The sequence below is a fragment of the Lampetra fluviatilis genome, chromosome 4 (genome assembly GCF_964198595.1).
Source record: "Lampetra fluviatilis chromosome 4, kcLamFluv1.1, whole genome shotgun sequence".
NCBI lineage: Eukaryota > Metazoa > Chordata > Hyperoartia > Petromyzontiformes > Petromyzontidae > Lampetra > Lampetra fluviatilis.
The window spans coordinates 20,909,045-20,932,942 of NC_136278.1; the positions used below are offsets into that span (position 1 = coordinate 20,909,045).

The window sequence follows — 23,898 nt, forward strand, 5'->3', positions numbered from 1 at the left end:
TGGAACAGCACGTGGAGTGACCGCGGGGTGAGCCTCCGATCCGCCGGTGAACCGACCCGCCTCTGCCCCCCTTCTTTACTCCAGAAACTCGCGCCTAGGCCACCCGCTCCACGGCGTCAACGTTTGGTGGGACTCCGAGTGCGAGGTGGGTGGCGTGCGATTATTTTGGGTTTGTTTCTTCTGCGGGTCACTCCGCGGTTTTTATTCCCACGTTTAGAATGGAGGCGCGTTTGGATTATTTGGCCGCGTGTATAATGGTGCACGTGATAAGCAGTTGAAGCCGCTGTGTTGAGATATCATTTGTGATGGATAGGTCATTTCTAAAAAAAATAGCTCAGTGGACTTTGGGGCCGTCCATAAATGACGTCACGTACCTAGGGGGGGGGGTGAGAAACGTGACGTCACATCAAAATGCGCTACTTTAAATAAATATAAACAACACGTTCTACTTAATTAAATAGACTTTGTAATAAATGTTTTCTCCTACAACATCAGAATGCAGCGCCACATTAAATACGCACTACAGTGACAATAGTTTAAAGCGATTTGAAGCGTGTTTTATTTTGGGGGGGGGCGCACAGCTTTGTGACGTCATAATTGAGGGGGGTCTGACTTTTTGTGACGCCGTGGGACGAGGGGGGGGGGTCAAAAATCGCGTGACGTCATTTATGGACGGCCCCTAATAGCTCAGTGGACTTTACCTTGTAAGATTTTTGTTTAAGTTTAGTTTTATTTATGTTTTTGGAAGTGATTTGTTTACCTTTTCTATATTTTGCAATCCTGTCGTGTTTTTTGCTGTAACGTTCTGACCCACCCCTACTGGACATCTGTGAAAAATAACTTTATAGCTCATCGGATTCCTCCTCCAGTATACCGACTATAATCACAACGCTCGTGACGTCAATCCACGGCGACCAGCCCCCCTCATTAATATTCTTGAGCAGGTGACGTCCTCCAAATGGACACCCCCTCCATTAATAATAATTAGCTGCTGACGTCACTCCACATGGGGGGCGAGGCGCCTCCTCCCCCCTCCTAGGCGTCAACTCACAACCCTCACTACAAAGGCAGAACCCACACGTCACGCGATCTCCGTAACGCTGTTGAGACATCAAAGTAAAAAGGACGTCATGATGAACAAGGGATGATAACCTTCAAATGAAATATGTCTGTGTCACCGCGCCCTTATAAATTGGACACGTATTGATGCAATGAACATATCACGTCGCGGTCTGCTTTTCGCCTGCACGTTTCAGATTGACTGCAATACACCCGTCCTTGGACGGGCAAAAGGCGAGTTTATAATCATACCATCGTGGTATCCGCTCACTCTTGTTAGAGAGACGACTGAAGGTGCGCAAGGAATCACAGAGAAGCGTGAAGGCAGCGACGCCCACAGGTGCCCGAGCTCTGCGGTCCTCTATGGCCGTGGTATCCGGTCACTTGATGAGTTGTATACACGTGGGAGGAAATCCGGAGCACCCGGAGGAAATCCACGCATGCGAGCGATGGGGAAAACACTTCGCCATACCAAGGGTGACACAGTCGGGTTTTTTACAATCGGGTTTAATTGTCTTTTTATATTAAACCCGATCATCTGAGATTGGGAGAAATCCGGTTTAATTGGTTCTAATTGCAGAACTGCACTTCTCAACAACGGGCTTCATCCATTCCAAGCTAAGGAACTCACTGGTGCCCACGATTGTGGAGGAGAAGCTCGTGTTCATCGTGACCAATCTGCCCGCCTCATTCTACGACTACCCCGTGCCCGACGGCCCCCCCGAGTATGATAGCAGCACCGACGAGAAAGCAGCCTAAGCCTTGGATCAGGGTTTCATATTCATTACACCAGGTTTTAATTCCCCGAAATCGGGTTTAATTGTATTAAAGAAAAAACCCGATGCCTGCCGCTGGAAAAATCGTGGTTTTTCCCACCCATGCGCCATACAGACGGAAGAGGTGGAGAGTTCCACATCCCTGCAAGACTGCCTTCGGGCAGAGCCACCTGGTGGACGCGCACGGGAAGGGAGTTTAACAACATCTGTGCAGTGATCCATCAACCCTCGTTACTGCTGCTGTTGGATTACAGGCAGCCACGTGCATAGGGGCCGTTCATAAATGACGTCACGCACCTGGGGGGGGGGGGGGGGGGTCAGACATTTGTGACGATGCGTGACGAGGGGGGGGGGGTTGAGAAATGTGATGTCACATCAAAATGCGCAACTTTAAATACATATAGACAACACGTTCGACTTATTAAATAAACGTTTTAATAAATGTTTTCTCCTACAACATCAGAGTGCAGCGCCACATTAAATACGCACTACAATGACAATAGTTTAAAGCGATTTGAAGCATGTTTTATTTTTTTTTGGGGGGGGGGGCAGAGCTTTGTAACGTCATATTTGAGGGGGGTCTGACTTTTTGTGACGCTGTGTGACGAGGGGGGAGGGGGTCATAAATCGTCCAAAATCGCGTGACGTCATTTATGGATGGCCCCATAGTCGTGAGTGTGATTCTGCATATAATTATCGTACAGCGTTGTGAGATGCAATGAGCGTGGATGACGCAAATATGAAAGCTAAAATTATAATTGCTACCACGGTTCGTAATAAAGATGTTTTTCTTGGGTTAGATCGCGTACAATATAAATGTGTCGTGAACCCGCCACCACCCGACGCAGCAAATCAGTAGGGTTTGTCACGTAAACCAAACGTGCCACTACTTCAGCACGCCGGTTGTGTGTTGGAGAGTAAACCGACAACATTTGACAATTGGCATGAATTCAGGAACGACCATGACGGTCCTGGATGAGAGGCGGTGCACGGCCACCGCCGCCCGGCTGACACGAATTGGTGAGGCGGCACCACTTGATGGGAAGCCGAGCACTGGGTTGGTTCCCTGGAGACCAGCTCTTGCCAGCATTGCTTGACGTGTACAGCCCTCTTCTTGGTTCTTTCGGTAAAGTCACGTAGAATGGAAATAATAAAATAATAAAAATAAAACATAATAAAAATAATTCTCACGACGTTGCGGTCACAACGTCGAGAAGACAGACCTGTTCTCCACCTGAGGACGGCTGCTTGCGTTGTGGCCGAAACGTCGTGAGAATTATTTTTATTATGTTTTATTACTTTATTACTTCCCTTCTACGTGACTTTACCGAAAGAACCAAGAAGATGAATCCCTGCAGTCACGAAAGCTTTAAATCGAAAGTGTACAGCCCTCTTGTGAATCCGCTGCTGGTTGAGTGCCTCCCCAAGCGGAGCCTTTTGGGGCGATTTTATGAAAGCTCAGCGGGGGTAGACGTGGACGCTGGGAGCGCAGATGTACAGTACAACAACGCATTTTGCTGCACTCCCCTCTGCTGCGGACCACGTAGCCCCGCAGCACCCCATAGCAACCTGTTGTGCATGGCAGTGGCCCGTTGCATGCGCTCTCCGCACTCAACCCCTGGTTGTATTTACGAGATTTGGCGAGATGGGACCACTCGTTTCGGGCGATTTGGCCAAAGGTGGCTTCTGGTAAAGCAACGAGGGGCTTTCTCATGGTCTGATGCTCTAGAATACGAGTGGGGTTTTGTGACTCTTACAATTTGGATGTTTCTGGCATCGCAGTGCCACTGGATCGCAAGTAATTAGAATTAGCCTGCTGCAGCTAATTCTAATTACTGGCGAAATGTCATACTCAAATTGTAAATGTTGTAAATTGGCATGTTCTGTTTACGTGACAAACCTTAATAATTGGCTGTGTCCGCGAGGTGGCGGGTTTAATTACACATTTAAATTTACGCGATCTCACCCAAAAATAACCTGCTTGACGAAACATTTGCAATTGCAGCTGCAGGCACTTTCTGATGACACATTCAATGCCGACGTTTCAAGTCGGCCGATCGGAAGTGCCCGCAGTGCCGAGACGGCCTTTCTGAATGTCTCCAATGGCCTCCCGATGGTTACCGACAACGGCAAACTGTCCGCGTTGCGTCTCCTCGATCTTGCTGTGGCGTTTGATAACTGTCGACTGTGTTGTGATGCTGCAGGGTCCTGAGCGAAGATTCGGGATTGGTGGAGCTTTGCCACTCTGGTTTCATTCATACTCAACGGGCAGAACTTAGAGAGTGTGTCACAACGGCCGGTTGTTATCAACTGTTCGTGTCACTTGTTCAGTGTTACGTCCTGTACTTTTTATCGTCTATGCCGCTGAGTTCTCGGAACTGGTGGACAAACATTGGGTTAACCTTCGCACATTTGCAGATGACACTTTTGGCTGTGCGTACATTGTGAGCCAGATCGCATAACGGCATCAACCATTGCTCTTGAACAATGTGTTCTCGATGTTAGATGCTGGATGGCATCCAATCGATTGAAGCTGAATACAGATATAAAACAGATGTGATCTGGTTCGGCACGACCTATAGCTTTGATAAGCTGATCAGCCACGGTCCATCCGCTCAATGTGGGTACGACTACCATACCACCAGCTGCCTATGTCTATAGTCTTGGAGTTCTATTGGCACCTGACCTTGAATCCGCACAACACGTTGCTATGATCTGTAAGGGCTGCTTTTTCCAGCTCTGTCAGCTGCATTGTGTCCATCGATCCCTGGATGCCAAGGCAGCTGTGCAACACTCATTCACACTCTCATTACTTCCCGAGTTGACTTGTGCAATGGTTTTCTGGCCGGCGCAACAATGAAGGTGATTAACCAGCTCCAGCGTGCCTTGAATGCAGCAGCCAGATTACTCGCTGGCACAAGACGAGATACGATCATGGACTACAGAAGCCCATGCTTTTGAAGACTTTCATTTGCTTTCGGTTCCACAGCGCGTAAAGTATAAGCTCTGTCTGTATACAAGTGCCTTATATGGTATGGAACCCCGTTATTTGTCGGGATTTATGCACGCCTGTCGCCAACGATCAGAAGCGACAGCACCTTAGACCCGCTGCTCATGGTGATGTCGATGTATCTACTGCATGTTGAACTTCTTTCGCACCGTACTTAGCCAACAGTGCTAAGCGGAGGTGCGGGGATCTCATCGTCGTTGTTATAGGAACCCTGCCTACGCTTTTCAGAAGGCGGCAGGGCCCCCTGTCGCGTGGAATTCTCGACCCCGACAAACTCAAGAACGAAAACCTTGAGTTCAACCGCTTCCGGAGAGACCTTAAAATAAAATTAATGAACAGCAGCGTGACATGACGGCAGTGCGCATTAGAGGTGCTGTTTGCATGATTTTGCATTTCTTAAATTACTATTTACAATTACATTACGTGCATCAAGATTACTAATAAAAAATAACACGTAGAATAAATTATGTAGTTCGTGTAGCTCTACCATATTTGGGAAATTGTTCCCCTGTTGTTTCCTGAATATTTGGCTGACAGCACATGTTTCAATTCTGTAGTCAATCTAATAAAAACAGCATCGGCTCAAAATATTATGAAAATGTTGCAGCAAGCTAATAAGAATCCATACTCTTTGGTTCTTTCGGTAAAGTCACAAAAATGAAAGATCACGACGTTTCGATCGCAACACAAGCAACCGTCATCAGATGAGACAGCGACAGCAAGAAAACTGCTGTCGTAGGAGGACTGCTGTCCAATTGTGTTTAGTGATTACCTTGTTGCAAGCATGGTCAGCTTTAACCCCACGAGTGCTTGGTTGCAGTGCCGACCTGCCACTCGCTCATAATGGCTCTGCCTGTTTTAATTTACTAATTGTGGGGGTTTTGTTGTTGTTGTCAGGGCAGTGACTTTGCACCTTGGAAGTAGCCAACCCCAAGCTGGGATTATCCACTCCACTCCTCGTCTGAGGGCTGTGCCACTTGAAGGTTCTCTCCGCCGGTGGGCTCGGCGAACCGCGCGGGAGGGAGCGACGCCAGCGCCACGCACGACGAGAGGTAGAGCTCGCCACGACGCAGGGCAAGTTGCTCTTATACGTGATCCTCCCTACCGCTGTGAAGAAGAGCCGTTGCTCGAAACGTCGCCCGTTGTATACAGTAATGCCCTGGTTTACGCCGGGGGTGCGTTCCTGAAAGATGTGACGACGAATATCGAAGCGACGTAAATCACAGCGATGTACAGGGTTGATGGAGGCGAAGGATGTTAACGACCTCGTCTGCTATACAGGAGGTCGTGGGTTTCGATGCCGACTCTCACGTCTGTATATTTTGCATTTGCATGTTATCCCCGTGGTCGTGGGGATTTTTCTCCGGGTCCTCCGGTTTTTCCTTCCGCATTTAGAATCGTACGTTTTTGGCTGCTTTCAATTTCCACTTGGTAACCTACTTCGTTGAGCTATCATTTGTGGCCTGGTCGCTTCTGAAAAAAGAACAATATAGCTCAGTGTGTCTTAGCTGGTGAAGAAAAAAACTAAAATAGTTTGTAAAACTATTATCGAGGCAACGGATACGAATGGATGATGATGTCAGCGACGTAGTGTGGGTTGAAGCGACATAAATCAGGTAGTTGTATTAATCAAGTGGCTACAGTATTTGCGAAACTACGTAAATGGGGATTCCTGAATTTGTTTCCCGTTTAGGGCAGCGTTATTGACGAATATGCTGGGTTTTTGATCTTTGATTCGAGATTAATTGGCAAGTGTACCGTGCCGAAAACTCCCTCGGGGATCCGTACGGCGATATCGACATTCATCACGGGCGCACGAGAGAGGAGATAAGGGACTGAAGGAAAATGTGCGCTTTTAGAAGTGCTCACTATCTTAGTCTCTAGCCTCACCTTACATATGACATACATATGAATAAAAAGTGTGCTGTACTTGGCCCTTCTCCCCCCCCTCTCCAACCATTATATAAACGGAGTGGTAGCTCCTGCAATCTCTCATTTACTTGATACAGCTGTCGTGGCTGTGACGGTTCCACCTGAAGACGGAAGTTTGTGTTGCCTCCGAAACGTCGTGATTTTTATTTTATTTTACTTTTATTTATTTTAATGTTTTACCTACGTGACTTTACCGAAAAAAACTAAGAATATGAATCCTTGCAGTCACGAAAGCTTCAAATCTAGAATTAAGCTCACTATCTTGTTGGTTCAAGCTCTTCGTCGATCGTGATAATTATACGGTGGCATTAAGGTCCTGTGTGAATTTTCAATGGGTTTTTTTAGCTGTACAACTGGAAGACCTGGTCACTGTGGAAACACACGAGCATTAAAATTCCTTTTGTATGTTAATCTGGCGGTGTCAAAGCCTAATCCGTCGGGCCTACATGCATATGCTACAGTACAGTGTTTGTGTGCTCATGATGCGCTCGCCTATACAGAAGTGAATTCTGGGTGTGTTGTTGACAGTGCTAAAGTCAATTTTGAATACAATGCTGATTGGCGTGGTTGACTATAACATGGCATTTGTATCTTGGCACTGTTAATTTGTGACATTTGAGCGCGACAATCCACTGCCTCTTAACGCACCACTGTCCTGTTTCGTTTCGTTGTACGATTGGCCTTTCTCAGTCCTCGGTGCGTTTAAGGACATGTATCTGTGTATGTTGAACGTCTTTCGCACTGAACGTAGCCAACCGTGCTACTCGGAGATGAACACAGAGTGAGCCACACGATTGTTTGTATAATCAGAATTGGAATATTTATTTATACTGCAGAAGGAATTTGATAAGCTATAAAGCTCTTTGTCACAGATGTCCAGTAGGAGCGGGTCACAACGCTACAACAGACGATACGAAAACACGATAGGAGTGCAAAGTATAGGAAAGGTATAAACGAATCACTTAAAAATATACAAATACAACTACATTCTTCTTGGTTCTTTCGGTAAAGTCACGTAGAAGGGAAATAATAAAAAATGTACATAATAAAATACAATTCTCGCGACGTTTCGGCCGCAACATCAAGCAACCGTCCTCAGGTGAAGAACAGGTCTGTCGGAAAGACAGACCTGTTCTTCACCTGAGGACGGCTGCTTGCGTTGTGGCCGAAACGTCGTGAGAATTGTATTTTATTATGTTTTACTTTTATTATTTTATTATTTCCCTTCTACATGACTTTACCGAAAGAACCATGAAGATGAATCCCTGCCATCACGAAAGCTTTAAATCGAAATACAACTACATTATGTGTTTCTCTTACCAGGCAAAGCCCACTTAGGTATTCATTTATTTTATCGAAGCGACCTACCGTCTCTGATGCCAGGTCGCATCAGAGACACATGAAATCCCTCCTGAGTCATTCCACAATGCAGTACGTGGCTTGCCTCGGTCGGGAGCTGGGAATTGGCCACGTGATGGACACCGATTGGAGGTGTAACAGTTCGTTCCCCTTGCCCCCGAATGATTCGTCTCCCATTCACTTCAAGAATCGATTCTTTCTGTGACATTCTGTGAAGCGCAACGGCCTCTAGTGGCCGCAGGGGGTCACGGGAACCTACTACAAACAACTGGCGGTGTACGAGTCACGAAACATTGTTTCTCATGCGTGGTGCAATATCTTGAGCTTAATGATTACATATTTGTGGATGATTTTAGTAACTTATTTAATGCATTGTTATTACTCCCCTCTAATGTTTGTTGGTCGTATTGTGAAATGCCACCGTTTACCCCATGGGGGGGGCGGGGCTATCAGTAAAAACTTCCACATGCTGTCCTCTCTTGTAATCAAACGCTGAACCTTATCCAGTGCTCCAAAGGTCACATCATACGTGAAACAGTGGCGGTGGTGGTGGTGCTTTCTTTAAAGATGAGAATCTGACGCGACGCTGCAGTATCCTTAACCTTGAGGATGCAATATAGCCAACGAGACACGTGAAACAGCATTGCCTATTTTGTAAATGCGACCTGGGTTACATCAATGTGTTATATAATGTGCTGCTAGGCAAGAGACAGGGGAGTGTGGATATAGTTACGTGACTAGCGCACGAACGTGCGTGCATAAAGCGCAGTCTGCAATTGTAGCTTTCAAATTTCTGCGTTCAGTTTGCTTCCAAACTGTGACGGTGGTAAAATGCAGTCACCTGTAAAGATTCGGAGTCAGTCCGATTTGGTTATGTGAAGCCCAGCTGAAATTGGGATTACATTCGGCTCTGATGAATTTGTCTCAACCTTAATTATTTTGTATTTGTATGGCACACACGTAGAAAACTTTACGGGATCCTGCCTTAATTTTACAACCTGCAGCTTAAAACGTCCAATTGTATTAAATACCCTTTTCGCTACCAAGATTACCCAAAGCCTCATCTATGAGCGACCAAACCTCCAATTTGGTAGCTCATGGGCCCACTAGGTGTTGCCACCCGTCCAAGATGTGGTGGCGGTTTTCAACATTTTCATCCTGATGCCAATTTGTGGGGTCGTTGAATCGAACTGTTGGAGTGGGGTAGACTGTTGCAGAGCTGCGTACAGAAACCCAGCTGCATAGATGAGCAAGCGTGAGCAATCCTGACGGTGATATCACGACGACTGTCTATGCATGAAGCAGGCAAATGAGAATGCAATTCTGCCATTCGGGGAGTCAAAAGTGTCGCTTCTCAAATGAGCAATGGGAGTGGTGCTGATCTCTAATGGTGCTCATATTTATTTTGTGGAGTGAATTATGGGCTGGTAGAAACGAGGGAGATCTTGAACATGGACTTGTATGTATGTATGTCGAACTTCTTTCGCACCATACGTATAGCCAACCGTGCTTATCAGAGGTGTGAAATGGACCATGGAGTTGACAGCATGGGCGGCTGTCAGGAAGCCAGTTGCACAGGGCAAGGCTTTACTGCATTACGTTTTGAGATAAGGTATGGTACAAGTTGCCTTTATTTTACTGAGGAAACCCTATGAGGCAACACGTCTCTTACACAGGAGAGATAGGAATGAGCAACTTCCACAGAGCAAAGGTTGACCCGTGGCCAGTGAGTCGATTTGCTGCTCCCATAACGCTTTACAGTAAAAGCGCTCTTAGACTCAAGACTTTTTTTTTCAGCTGGTGAGGCCCAAAAACCACTCATGAACCATTCCACAGAAGATGCAGGAGAGCCTTGCTCTGTAGGACTTGCATGTATTTATGGTGAACTTCTTTCGCACCGTACGTAGCCAACCGTGCTAATCGAAGGTGCGGGTGTAAGGACAACAAACTAAACACAAAAAGCAGTTTTAAAGAAATTAGTTTTCAATCTCGAGTGGCTTCCTAATATTGTAAGGAAGAGCGTTCCAGACGTTCCGCAGAAGCGCATCTGAAAGCGCGCGATGCGTTGACCGTCTTTGTTCGATGGTTAGCCAAAAGCCGCTGCGAGGATGACCGGAGTTTGCGTGATGGTTTATGCTCCTTGACCAGATCAGCGAGGTATTGTGGTTCATTTGTGGCAAGCACTTTGTGTGGAATGAGCACGACCTTGAAATGTTTTCGTTCAGTAACCGGAAGCCAACGCAGCTCAGCGAGTACCGCTGAGCTGCATTGTGGGGAGAGGAAGCAGGGCGATTAGAGGAGGCATTTTGATTTGGCAGGGAAGGGGAAAAGGTGGGGGAGGAAGGATTAAAAGAGTGCTGTGAGGAAGGCCAGGTGGAAGTTGATGGCCTTTGACTGCCAAGGCAGAGCTGTAGCTCTGTAAATGACTCTTACGATCTGTGTTGTTTCTGAAGGTTTAAACACTCAGTGCAGGGCACTTGTAAGTCACAGATCTCAATCCTCGGTGTCCACTCCTAAGGTGCGTTGATGTAATAAATTACTCCCAGAAGGCCGTGGTGACCGCTGGGATGTATGATTGAAAGTTTCTCAGTGGAGAGACTGGCACCTCTCATGGGAATGTCGCATTTCCACCATTAGTTGACGGCCACCAGTCGAGTTGAGTATATGTGCCTGTGTTTTGTGTGAGCAGAGAGAGACTCTGCGAATTGTGTTTATTCGTGGCCAGCCTGCAGTGCCCGACAATGCAGGATGGGCGTTAACACTTTGCAACTAAGATTAATAACATTCATGCATTAGCTCTGTCCGTCTTTGATATGGGGTCGGTCATATAAGTGGAATTTGAAAACAAAGTTGTGTTGCATTTAGGGACTTGCTCTATAGAAATTGAGCCAAATTTATCAAAGGGTTGCTGAAGACCTGGCGATAAAAAAACACCTAACTTTACCACTAAATCTCCATTCAAAACTCATTTCTTCAAAACTGCTTTATGTGTTTAGTTTGTTGTCCTTCCCCCGTACCTCCAATTAGCGTGGTTAGCTATGTACGGTGTGAAAGAATTTCAACATACATTCGTACATAAACGGAGAGGCCTCTTCGGCCAAGGCAGCGATGGCACACGCCACGCGCGCCTCGCCTCCCCGTGACGTCATCCCGTCGCGCGACCCGGACGGTAACACGCCTCTCGCGACTTCAAGACAGGCGGCGTGTTGGGAAAGCATTCCAGGTTTATATCCAGCGCATGCACGATGTTTTTCCTTCCATGTGGTTTTTTTTTTCCAGAAGGGCCGATGGAGGAGGGACTCGGAGGCGAGCCGGATTCGGGGTCCAACGCCTCGCGAGACCTCGCCTCAAACGGCGAGGACCGAGGAGCGACGTCGGGCACCCGCGACCCAGCCCGGCTGGAGGAGGAGGAGGAGTCGAACCCCCTGGATGTCGTCGGTTCGCGGAGTGACGGTGTGGAGCCCGATGGCCAGGGCAGCGGCTTCACCAGGAAGGAGTACTTGACGATGTTGTCCGTGGCCAGCATCAACTTTAGCTCCATGATCTGTTACGCGGTGCTGGCTCCGTTCTTCCCCAAGGAGGCACGTAGCCGTCCAAGTTGCTCTGTACAAATAGTTCAAATATTATTATTTTTATTCCGTATGGAAGTCATCGGTGTTCAAGAACACGACGTCACCGGTGCGGTGAGTGAGCTGGCGCGTTGTTGTCTGGCTCCGGCTCTCGCGGATTTACCGGCGCCTCGTGCTTGTCCCACTTTTCCCGCAGGCCGCCAAGAAGGGAGCCAGCGACTCGATCGTGGGCCTCATATTCGGCTCGTTCGCGCTCATGAACCTCCTGTCGTCGCCACTGTTTGGCAAATACGTACGTTGCCTTGCAAAAAACGCGTCTGTCCCTTGTTTTGTTTGGAGTAGGGAGTAGTAATTTTCTTTTTAAATCGAGGAAAGCCTCGCAGAGTCTCGGGACTAATTGTGGGAGTGGGTGGCTGACTCCATCCATCGGTGATTGTCACGTGCGAGGAAACCGGAGAAGCTGGAGAAAACCCCGTGCAAACAAATAATGTTTGGCACACGTGTCTCAAGCGCTAGAAACAACGAACATTGTAGAATTCAACAGAGAAGCTCGACAAGTTTCGCATTAATGGATTACTAAAACTTGTAAACTTGAAAAAAATATTCTTGGTTTTTTCAGTAACGTCACGTAGAAGGTAAGTAATAAAATAATAAAAATAAAACAGTAACATTCTCATGACGTTTCGATTGCAACACAAGCAACCATCCTCTGGTGTGAAAACCCCAGCAAGAAAATAAAAAAAAAAAAAAATTATTGCTGTGGTTTTCATACCTGATGATGATGATTGCTTGTGTTGCAATGGAAACGTCGTGAGAATTTGATTGTTTTATTTTTACTATTTTATTATTTCCCTTCTACGTGACTTTACCGAAAGAATCAAGAATATGAATGCCTGCAGTCACGAAAGCTTTAAATCGAAATAAATTTATTTTTTATTTTTTAAGATTCTTGTGACAGCTGTGACGAAATGTGGTTCAAAATGACAACATTTGTATTCAATATTTTATACTAGATGTATGTTTGTCGCTGGGCAGAAGTTTGACGGGTCTAGCTTGTTGTGCGCTGTAACTGGTATCGACCAAATGTCCCAGTATAAAAAAATTCGACTGAAAACAAATAACTCAATTGTGGGATTGCACTTAGCAACACCGTCCCTTCCTGCAAAACCTTTGCAGGACCCTCCTGAAAAAGAGCCTTTAGGCTCCGTGAGGCTTTGCTAGGTAAATAAGCATAAAAATATTAACAATAAAAAATATTCCATTATGGTCCCCAAATTTAAGTTTGGCTCCTTGACTGTTTTGATTTTGTAGAATGGAGGTGTTGGTGTCTCGTCAATCGGAACATCGCCTCTGTTGAGGAGCAGGCAGAGACGGGGGTGGGGGGGGATGGAATTGTGCTGACGGGTGAATGTGTTATTGACGGAGGAGGAGGGTGAATTTGTTGTAGATGATGGAAGTGGAGGAACGGTGAATGTGTTGTAGGCAGCGGAGGCAGAGGAAGAGGAGGGTGAATGTTTTTTCCACGTGTGGACAGATCGTCCACATCGGATCCAAGTTCATGTTTCTGTCGGGGATGCTCGTGTCGGGGACCTGCACGATCCTGTTTGGGTGAGCCGGATCGTCGCCCGTGGCTGGCTCAGCCCATCATCCCTCAACAGATCATTCGTTACATACTGCTCAATTATTATAGATGTACCTGGAACTAAGAGAGGCCGTAATATAACAACGACAAAAATTATGGCTTATTTTTATGCAAGAAAGACTCCGTTAGTCTCGAGAACTTTTTCCCCAGCGGCAGTTGAGTAATTCTTTTGTGGAGACTCATGCTGGGTGCCCCGGCGGTTGTGAATGCAGACTCCTGGACGAAGCCCCCAGCGGGAGTGTCTACATCGCCATGTGCTTCGTCGTGCGCTGCATGGACGCGCTGGGCTGTGCCGCCTCCACCACAGCGTCCTTCACCATCCTGGCCGGCACCTTCCCTAACAACATCGCCACCGTCATGGTGATCGCACGCGCGCGTGTCTGTGTGCATCACCTGTGAGTGTGTGCGTCACCTGTATGTATGTATGTTGAACTTCTTTTGCACCGTACGTTGCCAACCGTGCTAATCGGAGGTGCGGGGGAAGGACAACAAACTAAACATTAAAAGCAGTTTTAAGGAAGTTAGTTTTTAGTTAGTTTTTAATTGGTGTCACCTGTGAGTAAGTGTCACCTGTGTGTGTGTTATACAGGCTGGGCTATTCTCAGTGTGGGTGAGTGAGTATTGTGAGGTCTTTTGTAGTGGAGACCAAATCTCGTTTAATACTCAAATTACCTGGTCTCTCATGGGGTCTCTGAACAATGGACTGACACCGGTTTCTCACGTAGAAGCTGAGCCATGCTGCCGACATGACATCCTCGCGCATTGAGCGAATCGACAAACTTACAGCAGACACGGTGACGCTGTGTTCTCGCAGTGAACCTAGCGATGTTACTTGACATGGTGATGCCCCACTAACCCTACCCGTGGCCCTGGTCTTGAGGCCAGCGTATCACCGTTTGGTTCCGGCTCGGCACGACAAGTAGCCAGCGGTTGTCACCTGCACCACGAAGGCGCTGTGCTGACTTTGCGCGGATAATCGACTGGCTGGCTTTTCACGCAGTCTATGCACGCAGCTCAACTGAAGGAAGACTGACGGTACATCCAGCCCCGCTACTCGGTAGTTCCTCCACTGCTAGACTGGCAGAACCCCAGTACACCCAGCCCTGCCGTTTGCTAGTTCCCCGCAGGTTCAGGGTGCCGCCGGTGGGCGGCGAGATGTTAACTACCTCGCCTCGTATACAGGAGGCCGGGGGTTCGATCACGACCCTGACGCCTCTATATGTGGATTTTGCATGTTCCCCCTGTGGCCGTGTGGAAAAAATAATTCTGGGTCCTCCGGTTTTTTCCCTCCACATTTAGAATCGGCATCACGCGTTCAGAGTCTTTGGAATGCTATAAATTTCCACGTGATAAGCCACTTCGTTGAGCTATCATTTGCAGCCAGGTTGCTTCTGATAAAGAGCTACATAGCTCGGAGTGGGTCTTACCTGGCAAAATAAAAAATTGTTTTGTTTGGTGCGCGGCTGACTGGCAGGGCTTCCTGGAGATCTTCACGGGCCTGGGCCTGGTTCTCGGTCCCCCCGTGGGCGGCTTCCTGTACGAGCTGTGGGGCTTCAAGTTGCCGTTCCTCGTCATCGGCACCTTTGTGCTGCTCATGATCCCCATCAACCTCGCCATCCTGCCGCCGCAAGGTCAGAGTTCGACCCTCGGCATGATAGACTCCCTAGGGGCGCGTGAGCAAGAACGCTCACGCGTGCGTGCAGGCCATGTGCTGGATTTATGCAATGAGGAAGTGAACTCGGAAATCCGAGAGTGAACTCTGAAATCCGAGTTCATTGCCTGATTGAGCTCAAAGCAGTTTAAGTGAAGCGGTCGGATGTTGATGTTGAATTCGGTCATGAAATCTTAAGCCACTTGTGAGGAGCTTCATCACTCAGAATTTGATCCGCTACACTGGCAACATATAATTAATATCTTTGTAAACATGACAATCTTGTCGGGTGGTGGAGGGGGAACCAAAAACAAAACATGGATCATTGTATTGGCCATGAAAACCTAGAAGTGAAGTATATTGTCAAAAATGCTGCAGTGACATTCAGCGACATCTTTGTGAAATGGGCACAAATTATATTTAGCGCCTGGCACACGAAGACAAATAGAATCATTATTATAATTCATGCAAATTATGTCAAATTTTGACACAGACCATGCCCACGAGGCAGAGTGAGCGGCCTCTCACCCGCATCAGCTCCACACACTCCATCTCCTCCCACCACACGGCTAGCCCTACCCTCTGCCCGTATCATGAGCAGAGCATGAGGCCAGAAAAAATGTTTAATCGGTATAAAACCACAGGAGCTTCGGGACAGCCTTTCTGTAACCACCGGGTCTCTCCTGGCCAAACTCGATGGACGACGTTGCAAAAAAACGATTTGTGGCGCCTCCTCCCAGATTCGGTGCCAAGCAATGGCTCGTTTGTGCGGCTCGTGATGCTGCCGCCCATCGTCGTCGTCTCGCTGCTCATCTGCTCCTTGGGCAGCTCGCTCGGATTCTTCGACCCCACCTTCTCCCTCTTCCTCTCCGAGCAGGTGACTTTGCGTCCCACGTCACATTTCCCGTCGACCTCCTGATCTCTCATCGCCTCCTCCGGCACCTCTTGCGCACTAACAGTCCCTCACCGTTCGGCGTCTTGTGGAACTCTGTCGTACCGATCGGCAGAGTGGCCGCCGGGCGTAGCGGCAGTGTTGGTATCGCGTGGTTTTTTCCTCGCGTTTGGATGTTTGCAGTTTGACCTGAAGCCCGGGAAGATCGGCCTGGTGTTCGCGGGGCTCTGCATCACCTACGCGCTGAGTTCCCCTTTCATTGGATACATCAGTGACAAAAAACCGGTGAGTGTTCAACCGGGCTCAACGAGCGTGGCGAGTTGACCGTCTGAGCCCAGCCACATTTTAACAGATGCGATTTGAATATACCGGTCGGAAATGCTAATGAAAAAAAAATCCAAATTGATTTGCATAATAATTTTGATTCCCCTGATTGTTAGGTCACATGCGTGTTAATTTAATAAACGTTGCAACTGCTTCTCCACGTCGGGGTGTCTGGTTTGAGAGGAGTTCTTGAAAAACTTGGTAACGAACACGTATTATATATTCTTCAAAGATTAACCGTCACAATACACTTTGGTATGTATCATATCATCTCCCCACAGATGGCCACACGATGAACTAATTCCACCCACTTAAGTCCTCCTATTCCCAACAACAACAAAACTGACTTGGTGGACATTGAGATGTTGTGGCTTACCAGGTTCTTCCAGGTCGCCCCTCGTCTCCGGCTGCTCCTGCCCCTGTGAAGGTGTCTCCCTGTCTCCTCCCTGTCTCCTCCGTGTCATTGATTTTGTTTGCAGCATCTGAGGCGCCGCATCATGGCGATCGGGGCCTTCGTGTCCGGCATCTGTTTCTGCATGCTGGGCCCTGTGCCGTTCCTGCACATCCCCACGTGAGTTCCGTCGCGTGCCTGCAGAAGAGCGTCGTCGTCTTTGTTGTTTTTTGAAATTCATTTTTGTCTCCCAAGTTAAGTGGCCAGGCGGACCGGGTCACAGCGCTGAGCCGACACTGCTGAGATCCTACATTTAAATCCAAGTTTGACCTGGCTGGGATAAACGTTCACCAATTGTCTGTGAACATCAATTGGCTGAAAACTTCTTCATATGTAGAGAACTGCTGAGCAGTTGTTGGTGCTGGCTCACCACCTGGCAGTCTTCGAGCTTGGTCTGTGGTTTCTCAGCGATTGTGAGATGCAATTCGCATGAAACAACACTATATATATATACACACACAACATTGGACATGAGATTAATCATTAGATTAAACAAGGTTCTCATGTTTAGTGAGTTTTGGTCTCAGCTGGCCACCAATCGTTGCATTGTAATTCATCTAAATTGAATAAAACCGAAAGAACCAAGAAGATGAATAAAACCAACCCCATTTTGGTGGTGTTTTTTGTGTACAGTCGTTCCTGTCAGGCCATTAACTTTCTACGCTTGATTACCCAGTTTCATCGCGGGTGTGTGGTTGAAACCTGGATTGAAACCCAGGCTATCATTTGTCATAGTGTAATGACGACTTCGACGCACTTGTGTTGAGATGGTTTCTTTACTAAGGAGACACGTGCTCACGCTCGGGACAGGTGGAGAACCCCACCGCAACAGCCCCGAGTCTCCCGCGCATCTCCCTTATGTACGGTCCGAGGCCACGCCCCCATTCCTGAACCTTCTCGCTGACTCTAGACCGTTCGCTCTACCAGCAGACTTTACCATCTTCTTCCGTCACCTGGCCACGCTCCTATTCTCGATCATTCCCGTAGCCACCAGTCCATTCGGACTGCAGGCTGACTCCCCTGTCATTACCTCCCGTGGCCACTAGTCCACTCACACCTTAGGTAGATTCTACTGTCATTACAAAAGAGCTGTATAGCTCAGTGGGCCTTACCTGGTAAAAACACAGTTCAGTTTTAGTTTAGGGTGGCCCGGGAGACTGTGAACCTCTCGGGGGACCCTCTTCTTCTCTGCTCGTGCCATTCATATCCGCTGGCGGGCGCCGTGTGTGTGTGTGTGCCGCTGCTTCCCTGTGGCCGGTGCGAGCAGGCAGTTGTGGTTGCTCGTCGTGGTGCTCTTCGTGCTTGGAGTCTCCATCGGCACGGCCATCGTCCCCACCTTCTCTGAAATTCTCTCCATGGCCTAGTGAGTCGGGAGGGCCAGGCTGGGTCCGTCGGCCGGGTTTCGCTACCCATCGCGCGCCCGGTGGGTGGTCGCACGAGGATGGAATGTGGCTCCGTTGATGGAGCCAGAAGGGCTCGTGTGGTTGTTGTGCAAGTCTACGGTTTAACACCGTTGTTCAGTCCACAGACAAACCTTTATATGATAAGGTTCCAAAATTAAATACAGAAAGGTGGCCATAAATACTTTAAAGGGGGGTGCCCTGTGCGCTTGGATTGGTATTGCATCTACACTTGCGTGTTTCATCTAGACCGCCTGTGTCAAGTCTTGTTGCACAGATTGAATCGCTCTGGCAGTCAGGAATGTGGTGTGTGCTATATTCATTCTAACCGCATAAAGTTTTTCGCGGTGGCTATAGCACCAAGCAGGAGTGTAGTACCTGACTGTCCCGGGAGGCCGGCATCTGTAATGGAACCTGTATCTGCCCCGCAGTGAGAATGGCTTCGAAGAGGGTCTGGGTACGTTGGGCCTGGTCTCTGGCCTCTTCTCAAGCCTCATGTCCTTCGGGTGAGCCGACGGACGCTGCTAACAAACGCTCATCTGCACGGCCCTTATCCCCCCACCGCTTGTCGCGTTTGTAGTCACCAGCCGAGGAAGGTCCCGATCGCTCGACCACTCGATCGCTGCCTCGCCTAGTTCACTCAGACTTCCAGTTCCAGCTTCGGGGCTCTGCCGTGTGCGGGTCAGCCGCTCAACACTGTGCATAGTTGTTTTGTTGGGCAGCTTCGCGTGCAGCAGGGGTGGCGCGCGCGTGTCAAAAACGGTGCCGAAACGGTGTGGCCTATGATCGACCTTGGCCACGCGCCGGTCTGTTTCGTCCGACTCGGGGCAATTTGGCTAGCTGGGGCCTACACACGAGAGTAGCTGAATGCAGTGGTGAAGTAAGGCACTGCTGGTCCGTGTCCCCCGGGCTGACTGGCACCAGCGAGTAAGTTACGAGCCGAGCGGCGGCAGTGGTTGGGATATAATCACCTCGCTGTGAGCCACGAGGCCATGAGCCGCAGACACAAAGGATTGGCCTGTACACTGACAGATGTCAAACATCTATCCCCCTTCCCGTCGCCATCATCTTCATATTAGCATTAACCTGCGTGTTTTATGAATAGTTGTTTCTCATTAGCAGCTGATTCAATGAGACGAGCCCTAGAGGAGTTTCAGCATCCGCGGCTCCGGCAAGATGCTGCAGAATAAGACCGAGTGAAATCAAAATCTTTCAAGGTGTTGCCGTAAAGAAATGAAGCTGCAACAATACATTGGTTCAGAAGACTGTGGCATGTATGACACTCGTAATTTAATACCCACAATCCACCACTGCAGCATTTGTGTACGTTAAACGTTAGCATTTATGTCCCATGTCTTAAAAATTATCTGCCAACCCCGCAGAAAAAAATAAGTCGACGCCCAATCGGCTCGTAACCTAATTGATTTGCAAAATACCAATCCTGTTGATTCATTACCCACGTTCCACAAAGGCAGCGCACGATATTATTTTGAATACCATTGCTGTCAACCCATACGGTTTACCCGTATTCTTATATAGAGAATTTTTGTCTTTTTTTGTGTTTCTCCCTTGTGATGGGACTTTGTGGGATGAACGTTGAGATCTTTGAGGGCACGGGGTAGAGCAATAAGGTCTGAATTGGTCTGTAGTAAGGTAGGCACTGAAAAGGGGTTGACCGGTAGGGAATAGCGACATCGATTTTCAGTTGCGCGATAACGGTTGAAACACCCTCTGGCAGCCGGGTAAACGTGTAGCTTTGGGGGAACTCAACTGAGAGTTCCCCAAAACTACACGTTCAGCTCGGCTGCGAAATTGAAGGTGCAGGGGAAGGACATAAAACTTAACAGTTTTTTGTGTTTAGTTTGTTGTCCTTCCCCCCGCACCTCCGATTAGCACGGTTGGCTACGTACAGAGCGATAGAAGTTCAACATACGTACACACACATGCACAGTTTAACTTTTGTGGAAACAGTGCAGTGACGGCCGCCCTCATTCCGTGCACCCCAGGAGCTTCGTGGGCCCCACGCTGGGCGGATTCCTCAACGAGCGAATCAAGTTCAAGTGGGCGGCCGCCGTGCAGGGACTCTTCCTGCTCGTGGCGGTGAGCGGGGACGTGCATCGCTCCACCCCAGAGGCGGCACGCCCGGCCGTGGGCAACGCGGTTTAACCCCAACTCGTTACGCGTTGCTGCGGAACGTTATGAACGTATGTGGAACTTCTTTCGCACCGTACGTAGCCATCCGTGCTAATTGGAGGTACGGGACAAGGACAATAAACTAAACACAAAAAGCGGTTCTAAAGAAATGAGCTTCCAATGTAGATGTAAAAGTGCGTAGCTCCAGTAGCTTCCTAATATCGGAAGGAAGAGTATTCTCTCTCATCTGAAAGCATGCGATGCAGTGGACCATCTTTGTTCGATGACTAGCCAAAGAGGGTCACTGCATGGGTAAAAACCTGGTATATAAGGAGGTCGTGGGTTTGATTCCAACCCCCTGACGCCTGGAGTTTGTATGTTCTCTCTCTCCGTGGTCGCGTGGATTTTTATCCAGGGCCTCTGGTTTTTCCCTCCACATTTAGAATCAACATGCGTTTTGAGTATTTGGCTGCTATAAATGTCCGCGTGATAAGCTACTTTGTTGAGCTATCATTTGTGATAGCCAGGTCACTTCTGAAAAGGAGATTTTTATATCAATGGACCTCACCTGGTGAAATAAAAAATATTAATGAAACACATTCCTGCGGAGGGAGCTGGTAGGAACGTTGGGTTGCTCGGTCAATGGCCAGGGTCAACGGCGGCGTGGTGTATTCCGCAAATATGCCCGACTGTGAGGGCGGGCACAAGCCGGCGTGAGTAGGTTAAACGTTGAGTTTTATACGGGCACCACGGGGTGACCAGCCCCTCCCCACCCAGCCCCACCCCTCCCAGCCCCACCCAGCCCCACCCTCACCACCCAGCCCCTCCCCACCCAGCCGCTCCCCACCCTCCCCTCTCCACCCAGCCCCACCCCTCCCATTTTTGGATGCACGACGGACGGACACAATAATCCCCTGTGGGTTGGTGTAACCAGGAGGTTCCTACCAGTAAAATAGTAAGAATAAGCTCCTCATGTGTGTGCTTTGAGCATAAAAGGGGAAAGCTCCTGGACCAGTTGGTATACCTTTAGCTGCCCTTTCATCAGCAGTCTTAAGAATCAGAATATTTATTTATACTGAAGGAATCCATCCAATGAGCGAACACGTTCCTTCGGAGTGGGCAGGTAGGAACTTGGTTGGACAGCGCATTCGTGCGATCCGTGTCACGCGGCGCAAGCTGCGTGGGGCGGCGCGTCACGTGGTGCTGAGCCCGCCCGAAGCGCTCTATGAAATACAAATCGAGGGCGTGGCTATGCACGACAGACAGACAAATAATCCCTGGTGGGCAGTGTGGAACTGTCGTTCCTACCTGTAAGAGTGGGTCAGAACATTACAACAACAAACAATTCAAAAGCACGATCAGAGTGCAAAGTATAGGAACGGTAAACAAATCACTTACAAATATAAAACTAAATAATGTTTTATCTTACGAGGTAAAGTCCACTGATGTATTAACTTATTTTTCAGAAGCGACCTCAACGAAGTGGCTTATAGGTAAATGTATAGCAGCCAAATACACTAAATGCATGTTTCTAAATGTGGAGGGTGAAATCTAAGGACCCAGAAAAAAATCTACACGACCACGGGGAGAACACGCAAACTCCAAATATACAGGCATAAGGGTCGGGATCGAACCCCCGACCTCTTGTATACCAGGCGAGGGAGATGAAATTACACCACCGTGGCGCCCCTTAAATAAATCATGAAGTTCAAATTGTGTAATCAATTCCTGAGCTTGGAAAAAGGCAGCAAAACAACAACAAAAACAGTCCCAGACCACACCAAGACAACACACAGTCCCTCAATAAAATTGAACATTAAAATGGAACTTTCAATAAATTGTTCTTGGTTCTAAAGGAAAAGTCACGTGGAAGGGAAATAATAAAATAATAAAAATAAAACGATTAAATTCCCACGAATAATAAACCCACAGCAAATTTTATTGCTGTGGTTTTCACACCTGATGATTGCTTGTGTTGCAATCGAAACGTCGTGAGAATTTTATTGTTTTATTTTTTTTTATTTCCCTTCTACGTGACTTTACCGAAAGAGCCAAGAATATAAATCCCTGCAGTCACGAAAGCTTTAAATCGAAATTTCGATACATTGTTAAGAATAGACCTTCTCTTGTCCATCAGCTCAAACAACATCCCTTGAGATGCATCCTGGCCAAATCCACGATTATTGACGGGCAATATGACCAGTGCCATGTGCGTACTTGTTATTGCGGATAACAAAAGCCGCGGGTATGAGCCATGATTAACTGTTGATGTCTGTCCAGGTGTCTCAAAGGTGCCACTTTTGCTGTACTGCTGTCAGTGGAGCGAGCACAGCCTTGCAGAGTTCAGAACCAGAATGTGCATTTATCCTGGAGGAATCCGATGAGCCGTGAAGCTCTTTTTCATAGATGTCCAGTCGTGTTGCCGGACACTCGGAGTGAATTGAGTGGAATGCTAACACTGTTGACCCGTTTTGTGTGTTTGTTCCAGGCTTGCATTATGTCCACGTATTACATCTGTGTGGCCAGATGCAAGAAAAGGTATGTGTTATTGTTTTTATTGATATTATTACTATGAATCACGTTTGTTTACCCAGGAAAGCCTCAATGAGTCTTAGGACATTTGTGTAATCTCCATTGAATACCTCACAAACATGAATAGCTAACAAGAAGAAAATATAGTAAAAATATAGTAAAGCAATTAAAAGCGTATAAATGAAGGCAAAAACAATTATCACACGAGAAACAGATGATAATGCACAAACTTTAATCACCATCAAATAATAATTTCCCTGTAGCATAAGTCGGCTGGGCAGAATATCTTTAGACTGATCGATCATCATACAGCTACACTTAACAGAAGCATTAGACGGATAAAAGGGCACTATTGTACTGATATGTAAATGGGCGACGATATATGTGGGATGCCATCGCAAGTGACGTGATAAGTCACTCTTGCCCCTTCCGAGATGTCTGCAAGTTGCAGAGTGGGTGTCCCGTTCACCGCCACATCGCAGAGCGCGCAAGTGGTTAGCGTTAATTTTACTTTGAGAGTTGCATAGCGCCGTTGTTTTTAAAGACATTGTTCTCACCGCCGAGAACTGCAGTGACACGACCACAATTATATGATAGCTGGTGCCAAACTGTGCCACATGCCCTCCAGCCTGGCCTTCTGGGAGCATCGGTGCATCTTCCAACCTGAAAATGACCTGAAGACGTACCGATAAAGTTATTTTATCCAAAATAAAGTTTTTTTTGTTGGGTTAGATTGCCTAAATATCAATGTGTCGTTAAACCCGCCACCACCCGACACAGCCAATTAGTGTTTGTCACGTAAACAGAACGTGCCAATTCGATACTAGTTCAGCACACCGGCATGTTGGAGAGTAACCCCACAACACTTACAATTCGAGTATGATGTTTTGCTGGTGATTACAACAACGACGGTTCCACCTGAAGACAGAAGCTTGTGTTTCCTCCGAAACGTCGTGATTTTATTTATCTGTTTTCTTTTTTAACCTACGTGACTTTACCGAAGAAACCAAAGAGTATGATTTCAACACCCTTCATCCGGTGATTAGCCAGAATATTTAAGTTTTTCTTCCGATTCCGCTCCGGGAAATACTCACGTAATCTGAATGCGAAAGGGTTAACTACGAGTTGAATGCTACCTGCCCTCTGACTGCCCCCCCCCACCCGTCAC

General features: G+C 47.8%; 1 protein-coding gene across 1 annotated transcript in view; it reads left to right on the plus strand.

Moving 5' to 3' along the window:
* LOC144931649 (MFS-type transporter SLC18B1-like) overlaps positions 1-23,898 on the plus strand; it is a 27,877-nt gene continuing 3,979 nt past the window's right edge. The window contains exons 1-14 of the mRNA XM_078855765.1: positions 1-145; positions 5,743-5,897; positions 11,416-11,717; positions 11,902-11,997; positions 13,240-13,313; positions 13,560-13,707; positions 14,822-14,978; positions 15,739-15,875; positions 16,074-16,175; positions 16,694-16,785; positions 17,933-18,028; positions 18,497-18,571; positions 20,072-20,165; positions 22,687-22,736. Coding sequence (XP_078711891.1) covers positions 11,424-11,717; positions 11,902-11,997; positions 13,240-13,313; positions 13,560-13,707; positions 14,822-14,978; positions 15,739-15,875; positions 16,074-16,175; positions 16,694-16,785; positions 17,933-18,028; positions 18,497-18,571; positions 20,072-20,165; positions 22,687-22,736 — 1,415 coding nt within the window. The 5' untranslated portion in view covers positions 1-145; positions 5,743-5,897; positions 11,416-11,423. The remainder of the gene's footprint in view (positions 146-5,742; positions 5,898-11,415; positions 11,718-11,901; positions 11,998-13,239; positions 13,314-13,559; positions 13,708-14,821; positions 14,979-15,738; positions 15,876-16,073; positions 16,176-16,693; positions 16,786-17,932; positions 18,029-18,496; positions 18,572-20,071; positions 20,166-22,686; positions 22,737-23,898) is intronic.